General features: G+C 37.2%; 1 protein-coding gene across 1 annotated transcript in view; it reads right to left on the minus strand.

The window, feature by feature from the left end:
• Window positions 1-415: 415 nt before the first annotated feature.
• LOC134749326 (G-protein coupled receptor dmsr-1-like) overlaps window positions 416-12309 on the minus strand; it is a 29698-nt gene continuing 17804 nt past the window's right edge. Inside the window, exons 2-7 of the mRNA XM_063684241.1 lie at window positions 9406-9805; window positions 8044-8202; window positions 6462-6598; window positions 6164-6266; window positions 2637-3024; window positions 416-685 (exon numbers count right to left, since the gene is read on the minus strand). Of these exons, the coding sequence (XP_063540311.1) occupies window positions 462-685; window positions 2637-3024; window positions 6164-6266; window positions 6462-6598; window positions 8044-8202; window positions 9406-9675 (1281 nt within the window). The 5' untranslated portion in view covers window positions 9676-9805 and the 3' untranslated portion in view covers window positions 416-461. The remainder of the gene's footprint in view (window positions 686-2636; window positions 3025-6163; window positions 6267-6461; window positions 6599-8043; window positions 8203-9405; window positions 9806-12309) is intronic.

The raw sequence follows: 12309 nt of genomic DNA on the forward strand, positions 1-12309 counted from the left end.
GGGAAAGGATATAGGATAGATTTTATCCCTGAAATCACAATTTTACGCGAACGAAGTCACGGGCAAACGGTAGTTGTTTTATAATTTAATACGGCGAACGATCTACCGGGAACCGACAGTGTAATTACGCCATTATAAAAAAAAAGTAAAAGAAAAATACAATAGGAATTAAAAAATGGGTGGTTGACAGATTGATAATTATTAACTCGCAGGGCATCTAACGCGCCGATAGGAATATCTTATAATTATAAGTAGGAGAGAGATTCACGGACGAATGATAAAAAATAAGATCAAATATAATTTTTTAAGTTCAAATTGTCTTCCAGATTTTTTTATGGTAATTAAAACAACCGTGGGACCGTCCCACTAGTACAAAAAACAGTTCCGTTAATTATGCGTAGGTTTCACAGTTCAAAGTTTACAATACACTCAAGTCATCCATTGAGTCCTTGGCTCCAAATTCAAACGACAGTAGTCTGGAGTTCTGTGTGAGACGCAGCGCGCTGCGTGGGCGCGCAGCGCGCGCGCACTATCTGTCCGAAGCTCGTGCGGAACTGGCGCGACATCGAGCAGTACAGAACAAAGTTGATGGCGCCGTTCAGCAGCGCCAGCGCGTCCATCAGCTCGCCGAACAAGTCGTAGCAGCGCTTGAAGAAGCAACGCCCCAGCACACCGCTCAGCAGACCTGGGAAAAATACTTGTTTTTACTTTGATTTGTACAATATACGTTTATTGCGCCGTTTGAATTGTATAGCTACTCGTACTTGCGGTCAGGGACGACCGCACTGACTAGTTTGATATTGCGACGAGATACCTACACCACTGATGTATCGAAATATATTAGAGTTCGACGAAGCTCAGTTCACAAGCATAATTTCATAGAAATATGACGTTTAAAATAACACTAGCACAGTTTGGGCTATCAAAATCGCTGCCAACTTAGCTTGGTCCAACTCTAGTGCATTTTGTAACATGATAAACCTGCATAGTGCAGTGACCGTACGCACTGGCCGATGCTAAAAAAACATGCCACGCGCTCGGCTTTGATATGCGTGCAAAGCGGGTGGTGGAGGAAGCCGGAACGATCACAGCGCTCGCTACGACTAAAAATTAAACCATTTAGGCTGACGGCCTACCGCGAAAAACGAAAATCGACATTTCCGTGTCTGCCTCTATCACTCGAATATAATCGTATATGTGCTTTTTATTGTTATTGGGAAGTTTCCACGAGCGGACAGCTGAAAGGGTCAACGTTCGACGTGTTGCCTCCCTGTCACACTGAGCTTGGAGAACGTACGAATTTACAAGTGCTTCCGCGAAAGGGCCGACTCCGATTACTAACGCTTTGTACGAAGCTACTCAATATAAGGTCAGTGAATTTTGTTTTAATTACTACTACGACTCCCGTGTTGACTGAACCCTTCGTAGTACTTAGGTTGATTCAAAAACTTTTTTTTAAATTTTCCGGCACCCTTATTTTGTTACACTTTATTGTGTTGATAAAATACGCCAAGCTTTGACACTTTATCTCAACTACAAAGGGGTGCTCACTGCTCAACCACTTGTAGTTGAGATAAAATTACAAAGCTTGGTTTATTTTATTAACATAATACCTAAGGGCCGATACAGACGGACTGCAACCCGACTGCAGTTTGTATGTGAACTGCACGCCGACTGCACGCCAACTGCAACGTCGTATGGAAACTGCATGTCAGTTTCCATACAAGTTGCAGTCGGGTTGCAGTCCGTCTGTACCGGTTCTGAGTGTAACAAAATAAGGGGGTGCCCTGTCTTCTGGCCAGAAATTGAACGTTATTTGAAAATGTGTCTTCAAGTATTTCTTTTGTTCAGTTATTTATGTCCCTGTCACGCGAGTCAACACTTAAGCTTCGCCAAGTGTCTTGGCTTTCATTCTTGTAGCTTAAGCCGTAGAGGCGCTACGCCGTAGCATTTTACGTAGCTTTGTTGTCGTGGCAAAAATGCCGGGACAACGCGAGGAAGATGATGATTAATTAAATAACTATGCATATTTTTTCACCACAATAGCTCGTAAAGGCTCTTTATACTTCATACTGATAAGAAAGTTGCATTTTGTCCACAAGTGTGTCAAAGTAATCTGATGATTTAGAGTTGTTTCCTTACGTGATGGTATGGAATGATAAATAATTAATAACATTCATTTGAATTTTTTTTGTTAGTTCTACAGTTAGTATTTTGCTCGCGTTGGTGGGGTTAAAATTTTTGAAACACACAACGTTCAATATTTCACTTTTAGAACTTGTTAATATGTCAGATAGCTGTCATAATTTACTATTATAGTGTATGTATAATATAGTTTAAATAAATGTCAATTTAAGTTAAATTAATAGGTACATATATACTATCTTTTATGTGGATAGGTAAAGAGAAAATATACATAAAACATTTCAATTAAAACAAAGAATAAATAATAATTCATTTACAAAGATATTATTTACTATGTGGCTATGTTTATGTAAAACGTACGTCTGACTGGCTCAAAAGTAACCATATTTCAATAAGACATTGTTTAGAGCGAACAATAGACACATTAAAACCACACGGAATATATTCACAGTTAAAATATAAGCATTAAAATGTAAATCAATTCCGCTTACCCAGAATTCCCTGTGGAAACTCAGTGATCAGGAATAGCAGGAGAACAGCAAGCAGCATTTTAGTGGTCCGGTCCGTGCGCCTCTCAGCTTTTGAGCGCTTCGTTGATTTTCTTGTGAAAATGTTTCCGTTGCCATTGACGGTCGTATCGGACGGACACGCGTTGTAGCTCTTGAGGGCCTTTTTTCTGGTATTCGCGCGATACAAAGCCCGAATGAGCCAAGCGCTAATAACAGTGAGGATGAGGCAGGGTAAAAGTTTTATAAAAACTGCGTGGACCCAGAAGTTTATTTGGTAAAGACTGCCATCGAAGTCTGAATCTACGAAGTAAACTTTCATGGCGGCCCCCGAGCTCACGTCTATCGTGAAGTCCTTGTGTATTGTGAACACCTGGAATAGAAAGGTTGCAGTAAAGTTTCGTTCCGCTAGCAAAGTTTAGGGAAGCGAGTAGCCGTGTCCGATAACTACTTTCTTATTTGTTTTATTTGAGACGTTTTATCTACTTATATTGTGTAGTTTAGGTACCTACAGTCAACCAAATTGAATAAATATAGATTGTAGTAGTGATAGAAGTAGATTGTTAACCAGGGGATGAAAGGCGACTACTTCTGACAAGGTATTCTCACTCCGAGCGCTTATAGTTTGAGTTAGAAAAGGTTCTTTTTACCCGAGTTAAACACTACTTTTCATTTCAAATACGAGAAAATTAAAATACTTGTGTATTTTTCAGAACTTCTATTTGCCATTTAGTTGATTGCTATGCAGTGATATCTAAACCAACTTCATTTAAAGCGTGTCGCATGGGGCGCACATTGAACTATCATTACTACGTATAGAACCGGCACAGACACAACAACAAACTATAGAAGCGGAGCGTGAATCACGCGACCTAAACGCGAAAGCGCCATGAATTTTACGGCACTTACGACGCGCGACGCGAGACGTTTTGTTCGCGTGGTACAGGTTGCGATTGCGAGAATTTCATCGTTTGGTATGGCTCCACTATAGTAATTATAAATAACCTTTGTCTATACAAAGGCAGAAAGTACTATACAGTCCTAGTAAATATAGTTCCCTAGAGTTTCGGTTCGAAACTATTATTAATGGCGGCTTTCGTAATGAATAGTCATCACAGATCGATTAATTTAAGGTGCGAGTCGCATAACCTTGGACAAGCTTCCGGTAATTGATTCTATCACGCAATTCCTATCTTTATAAATCACGTTGAAAGATTAATGCTAACTTAGACGACGTCTAATTAGTCAACGCCTCTAAATCTATTAAGCGTGCATAAGTGTGGTTGGATTGGAGCTAAGTTGCACAACAGGGGACCAACTTAGTTAATAGCCTTTCATAAAGCTTATAGAGAAAAGCTTGTTTGCTTGCGGAAATCACGTCTCTATTAAATATTAAACTGTATTCTCTACTTCTTTACATTTACTTATACAAACGCTGCGGTTCTTAGTTTAAGTCGTAATTTGTAATTGATCATAATTCGCCCAGGCAAGATATGGTCTTTCAACCGTTTACCGCGTTGAGTATACAGATACTTATGAACTTACTAGCTGCTGCCCGCTACTTACTTAGTTCGCGTGTAAGGTTATGGAAGTTTTTGTAGTTACACAAACTTTCAATTAAACCACTACATTTTTTTAAGTAGTGTACAAACGGAAACTCAATTTTAAACATTTTCCTGAAAATTTATACATTCTCCATAAGAAATATCAACCTAATTATATTCCTGTTAACTAGGAAAGATAACTAGAAAACGTATAGTAAGTACTATCAATCATGAATTTTGAATACAATCATTGTACGTTTTTTGAATATAATCTTCAAACCGTGTTACTTAGGTATATTATACCAACCACCAATTTACCTCTTTTACTAAACTACAAAACTTAGATCTAAAAATAAATAAAATCTAATGTTCTAAACAGTCGGCCGCCAGCAAGGTCTCTGGGACCGGCAATATTCAGTTTCGTCATTAATCCAATTATTCAAAATTTTAAATCAACTACATATGTACGTATGGTACTGAGACGACGGAACCTTGGGAGACCTCGAATCCCTACTATCAGATCTCTCGACCATTAAATCAAAATTTCAAACAATTTGCTTAAATCTAAACTACAACAAATGTTTAAATATTCTGGATGTAAAACAAAAATTGAATTTTCGTATGCCGAACATTAAAATAATAGACAAAACCTCTTTGCCCTCCTCACCTTCTGATATGTAGATAATAATTTTAACATTTTCTTTTTTCTTCTTTGAAGTTGGTTTTCTTAATAAAAAGTTTTATTACGTTAATCAATTCCTAAATTAAATTTAGCTCAAAGCTAACAAGACATTAATTAGGTAAGTACTGGCACTGGCGGTGCGAAATTGGCCGGGACCGCTGGCCTTAAAATAAATAAACTTATATAAACTACCTACTAATTAAATTTAAACTTTCTAATGGTACCAAATTGGCCGTACTTCGAACGAAGGTGTTCGATTCCAAATTGGTATTAGATATTGGAGTTTATAATGGATATTTTTACCCTTCAATCCCCACCGTTACTTATTTAGGTACATATTTATTAATCTACAAATACATATAATTTGACATTATATTAAATTGTTTGACATTCTATAAAATTATATTACGAGCAACTATGTACCTTGGTATCTCTGGTATGTACAATATTTAACGACCAATCAAAGCTTAACAACGTAACGTTAAACGTGAGTCTGTAAATTGTGATATTGATTTTACTCTTTAGTGTTTCATAAAACTGTTTCCGAGCCGGATCGTCGTCCGGAGTACTTAAACTACCGATCACGGATCCGTTTAGAGGAACCGTCGTCTCCAATGATCCTACTTAATGCCAACTTCGTTTAACTTCCTTGGATAATAGAGTGGGATTTACTCAGAAAATCAAGATCAAGTGGCTTCTAGGAGTCCCTAAAATAGTAGAAATCAAGCGTAGGCTCACATGCAGATTTGAGTCCGTTTAGGCCGAGGTCAGCAACAGCTATTTCGTCCAGGAAATAAATACGGTAACACTGTGTACATAGTTTTTTGCTCCGTTACAGCAATCACAATCACACCGATTGTGATTGTAGGAACCGTACTTATTAGGCCATATAAATTAAAAAGTGTCTTCGCCATCAGACTCCTGGGTAAGTGTTATAACAATTTATTTCAAAGGTGATGCCTCCCGGGAACCATTATATTTAAACTTATTTGATCGAATGTTGAATACTAGTCATAATAGACTTCTTTGTGAGATAGTACCTAGTTGTACTAAAGCTTTACGCCGAATAGCCTAACAGCTGCATTCAATAAAATACGAAAGAGTTGTGGCTTCATAAACACCTATAAACAAGCTTAAAATCTAAAGGTAAGATGCGCAACAAAGGGTTAATTAAAACAAGTTTGTTACAAAAATGCCAAAACGAGACATATTATGAACTAGATAGAAGAAAATAATTTTCAAATATTAATTATAAACTTCAAAAATGAATACTAATTAGTACTTACGAAATATGAAGGAATACAAAGAATCGGGGGCAAGACGAAGCTAATAAGAATCGCCATGGAACAACGACGATCAGTGCAGAGCATTGGGCTGTATGAAGGGTACCTGCAACAAAAAACCATTTCAAACCAACAACACTATCGATTCCATAAAACATGTCCTTCGGAAGGTAATATAAACTAATTGCCGAGAAATAGGTACATAGTCGACCAACTATTACAAGAACTGCGTACTCATGAGTATCGTCATCCTGGTTTATATAATTGGGAAATGAAAAATATTCATAATTTTTTCACTTACTTGATAGCTATATATCGCCAGACAGCAAGGGACAGCGTAAGGAGTATGGACGCAGTGTGCAAGATCTGCGTGAAATGCATATGGAACAGCATGTACACTGCCCACGAGTACGGCCTCTCCTCTTGTGCCGGTAGGATCTGAGTAAAAAATTAATCAGTCAGCAAAGTCAACAAAATAGTCTATAGTAAGAATCAAATACAATTTAATAGCAGGAATAGGAGAAAGGCAAAATCTAAAGAATATCTTCAAATTTTAGAAAAATCTACAAAAGGATTATTTTTTCTTTTTTTTTAGGGTTCCGTACCCAAAGGGTAAAAACGGGACCCTATTACTAAGACTCCGCTATCCGTCTATCTGTCTGTCCGTCTGTCTTTCACCAGGCTTTATCTCATGATCTCATGAACCGTGATAGCTAGACAGTTTTAATTTTCACAGATGACGTAGGTATTTCTGTTGCCGCTATAACAACAAATACCTACTAAAAACACAATAAAATAAACCAAGACTAAATAACTGCAGGTAAATGACTGCAGGATCTTGGGGTGCGGAGGCTAAGGAGTTTGTGTGGCAATTGGGTCGGCGACTAAGAGAAAGGGGTGGCGATCCTCGCTCCGGATCGTATCTGGTCCAACAGATCTCCTTGGCAATTCAACGGGGCAACGCTGCCAGTGTCATGGGGACTTTTGAACCGGCTACGGTCCGAAGTGGGGACTTGGCCTAGTTTAATTTAGTGTTTAAGATTGACGAAGCCTGTAGCTGATTTATTGTTGTAAGCACTTGACGAAGCCTGCGTTGCTGATCATGAACTATGTGTTGTTTATATAAATATAAAATAAATATTTAAGTGGGACTCCACACAACAAACGTGATTTTTTTGCCGTTTTTTTGCGTAATGCTACGGAACCCTTCGTGCGCGAGTCCGACTCGCACTTGGCCGGTTTTTTTTGTTTGAATTGGAAACGGAAAATGTCCAATATGGAGGGGGGGGGGGGTTTCAGTCTAAGTGGGGGTCTCATTTGAAAGAGCTCGAGTTGTACATTCCAAACCGTTGTACATTTTTAACGAACTCGCCCCTAGCCCGTTTTTTTTTAGAAATTATCTTTGTGCTATGGACGTTACAGAGTAGTCCTATTAGATGCTAACCGACGATGCGAATCTGACAGGGCATAAGGATACTCACCAGTACTCGTAGTCCCGTACCACGACAGTGACAGTGTCGCACATGTCAGTACAAGCAAGATGCATAGAAAGTATAAGTTACGTAGACGTTAGCGTATATGTCAGTGTTGACACTGTCAGTGACTCGTGGTTAGGGTACAGGATCGTCCTTATCAAAGGTAAAGTGCACGTCCTTCAATGTAACCAACACGTTGCCTACCACCAACCATTGGGGTGGGTCCTGATTATTATTAACTTGAAGATCGATAGCTGTTGGCTACATAAATAGGGGGCACTCCTGTAGAGGGAGAAGGGCATGTACTCCGGCATGGCGATCGTCGACCACCGTCAGGCACTTGAGTCCTGACTATCATATCAGCTTGAAGTTAAACGGCTAGTAATAGTATGAACAGAGGGCACTGACCAGGTACCTGTAGACAGCGAATGGCACGTACTCCAGCATGACGAACACGTCGGCCACGGCCAGCCACTTGAGCAGCCGGTTGATGGGCGCCGCGGCCAGATCGCGCCGCGTCAGCACCGCCACGTTCAGGGCGTTCGCCAGGCTACCAAACAGGCATACCTGCGCAACATATTTTTATTACCTCTTGATAATCATTGCAATTTGCATCGAGTATGTTCGTATTATTTTTTCAGTTAGGATTTACTAACAACTTACTATCTTTTTAAGCAAACTGCAATTTTACGAATCACAAGCTCGGATAATTAGCAACCCTTTGAAAATTGCAAAGTGAGTTTTAACCCTTAAATGCATAGTGATGTATGCAGCCTACACAATAAAAAACATAATTTTATGCATAATTGCAATAAGATAAAATCGATTTGGTCCTGTATAGTTATTTTGATCGTAAATACACTTTCCGATGTTTTATTCAAATGCGCAGTTTTAGTTTCAAAAAATTACATTTGTTTTAAGACGAAATGGCGGAAAATTTGGAAAGTTGATGATTTTTAGTATGAAGTTAAAGTGGTTTTATTGAGGTTTGCAATTAGCTTACATTTAAAATCTTTATTGTAAGTACTTATATTACAAATAGTGTAAATTTCTAATAGTAGTAAGATTTTTCATATATATTACCAATAATTACAATACAAATGATGTAAGCGGCTCAGAGGTGTCGAGAGGTGTGTGCCGCTTTCTACCTAGTGGCTGTTAACAGTCACTGTGTCAACTCGCGTCGTATGCATCTTTCACTTCCACCCCTGGAGCTTAGGTATAGCTATAACGATTCCACTCTGGCCGGCCGGCCAAGCAAGCCAAAGGCAGATAATCCTGTCCCACCCACCCTGCTTCGGGTGGGTGGGACAGGATCTGTCGAACTCCCCACGAACTCCCCAGTCCCTAGGAACACTCGGGTACGTGAGGTCGCTAACTCCTCAACAGCTCGCCACAAGCTGCCCTGTGTGGACTGATTGCACTGGTAAAACCAGCGGGCTATGGGGTCGTCACATCCCTACGCCAAATCAAATCATATTTATTTATAATTATAAGTTTTCCGCGTGCATGGAAAACATTATATTTTAATGAAAGTTTTCAATTGCTTCATTATAATGTTTAATTTTTAATATTAAGGCATTTACTCAGAGCAAATATAAAATAGGATTATTTTTTTATAGATGATTAATTAACTAGCTGATTGAAAAGTAGCTAACTTACATGATATTTTTACTGAACTCTATTGAGTAACAAGGGTCTAAGCTGGTACTACAGCTACCAAAATTAATTGTCTGTTTAAAAGATAGTAATAAATAAGTTAAAACTTACCAACAGGCTAACGTATCCATGTATACTGTTGTAAGCGAGTATAATATCTCGAAACTCCCCCGAACAGTAATCCAGCTCCGAGCACTCGCTGCCAACCCTGACGGAGATGTTGTTCCTACTCCTCCAGTCTTCCAGGGCGACAAGCACATCCTTGAAACTTGACCGGTTTTTACCATTAAGAAGCGACAGCAAACTCGGTTCGTAAATGTAGTTAGAAAACTCGCTACTGTATGAAGTGTCATTGGCGTACCGAGTGTCGTCGGCTAACATTGTCACGTATTGTTCATCACTTAACGCTACATTTGAATGATGGTCGCTCTATGATACTATTTCTCAGGATTAAGTCATCTTTTCTGCAGTTCGTATTTGGATAATAATCGTATCATTTTTGTTTGTTGATCTGTAAAAAGAAAAACCTAGTGTTAGCACAGCTTATAACACAAGTGTAACAGTACTTTTATAAATATCCTAAAAATAGAACGCAGTTATTTATTGCTATGAAATTGAAATTGAAATTCTTTATTTCGAACTTGACGTCCATAGGGTTAGGTCATACAATAACTTAATCTAGAGTTAGTATTACAATTAATTAGACAAAACAAACAGAACAAAACGCTACGATCACGCTATGATAGCTGGTCAAAAACAATAAACTTGAACGATAAGTTATACTCAGGCTTCAGAGTTTTTATAGCACTGTAATACTAAAGTGAGCTATGGAATCGATATTTAACATTATAATTAAAGTTATGCTCATCCTCATTTTCATTCAGTTATTTTAACATAGATACTTTCGCCCCGCAATGATTTTGTGTTAAATGTCATCTTATTTGAAAAGCTCGGTTTATAGAAAATGTGGTAAATTATTATAAATTTAATAAGTCTATAATTATCTCTTATGAGTCATAGATTCATACCTACAATATAGTATGTTTAACTAAATAATCAAGTTGAAATATAGCAAGATATACGAAATGCTCATATAAAATTAATTACATTTTATTTATAATTATATATTATTTAGAAACAAAAGCTTATGCTGTTTATAAAGGCATTTCAGGGTAAAAATACTGAATGAGTATATGACTGACATTTACATTCCATTAGGGGTTGAATTTCAAATCTCTCTTTCTTATTGTAGCTCTACGACATTTGGTAAAAAGTAATTTAAATATCAAGATACTGTCGTTGACAAATTTTTGTATTCATGGAACAATCGCCTGTTTACGAATTATTTTATCTTGATATTTGAACTGCTATTTACCAAATGTCGTAGAGCTACAATAAGAAAGAGAGATTACACCCTGTATATATTATAGGGTACTGTACTAACCAGTTAAATAAGATTGGTATGTCTATGGAAACGATTTATAAATTTTATTTTTTAGAAAACAATCCTATTATAAATATTATCAATGGCACTCATTGAGATATGAATAATACCTATGAATATGTAGATTGTAGGTATATAAGGTATATTAGATAAAACGTGGGAAACAACAACGTTTGCGGCTCCGGTATACTTTCATTCTAATTGAGTATATTATAATATTCAAACGCCGTAACCTATAAGGAAATGTTATTACAGAAGAGGGAATTAATTATGTCGAGCTAACCAGCAGTCGGAAACGAACTTTATCATTATTTTTTTTATAACTAATGTTACTAAGTTAAAATTCTAAACCTCAGTGTAAATTCTGAACCTGAACTAATTAGATTATATAAAATTCGTGCTACTACTTATAAATATGTATTACTGATGTAGTACTTATGTAGTACGCACTGCGCAACAAGGAAGGTATGGCCAAAATTGTTAACGAGAGTCAATTTTACAATTTCATCTTGCTATCCTATTAAAGCAAATGACACCAAACTAATAATTGTTAACCCAAAAATAGTAAATGATCACCAAAATTAAAACTATTTTAATGTGAAATTATAATCATTTTTTTTACATCTGGTTATCCTATAAAAGGATCGGAAAATATAAAATACCAATTCTTTGCAAGAGGAATGATATATTATAGTGGTTACAACCGGGTAGAGAATTATATTTTGCCTTGAATACCGGGTATTCTTTATTTATCTATTATTTATTTATTAATCGCATACAGAAATACTCGACTTTGCTAGTTAAATACATGATTAGTACGGCTACCATCAGTTTGGCACTGACATAAACGCCATCGAGAACGTAATTTACTTTCTATGCATCTCGCTCGTACTCGCATGTCAGTGCTCGCATATTAGTAGTAGCCGCACAGGTGAACTAAGAACGAGTGTTTTCTTTTTGCATTTTTGGATATCGTACTTACAAATACAATGTTATGTAAATATTACTAAACATGTACATACTATAACTAATGTTAATCATATTTTACTCTGCGTCATTGAGCAATACATACGTAACAGAGGTTCTCATGTAGGCAATAAAATATAATCTACTGAGAAAAAAAAAATAGTTTTTAAGCAGAAATTTCGAGCATTTTCGAAGCAGTGGGTAATAAGTCTTCCGAAAAAGTCGTCTTAAGAAATAGATGTAGGACACCTTATAAATCTAGAGTTCTAGGCGTTTACTGAATAAACGTGACATTTCGCTGTGTAAAATGTCAACGCCATTGACATTTTACTATTAGGATAGCTAATGACGTCCACCAAACCACTCTGGTCACACCAAATGCACAAATGAACATGCAGCTCCCTGCTATACAAACAGTGTGTATGTTACAGGCATGCAATGCAAGCGCTAAGTCATCTCATTTATCCCTGCTTCACACATTGAGTGCGGGGAACCCTAAACCCTAAATTAAATTCGTAAATTAAGACCGTTTTCAATTCAATAATATAAGCTCGAAATAGAAATTAGATATTATAATAAAGTAATCATCAAAAGCTTCAAAACAT

Source organism: Cydia strobilella, chromosome 18, assembly GCF_947568885.1.
Source record: "Cydia strobilella chromosome 18, ilCydStro3.1, whole genome shotgun sequence".
NCBI lineage: Eukaryota > Metazoa > Arthropoda > Insecta > Lepidoptera > Tortricidae > Cydia > Cydia strobilella.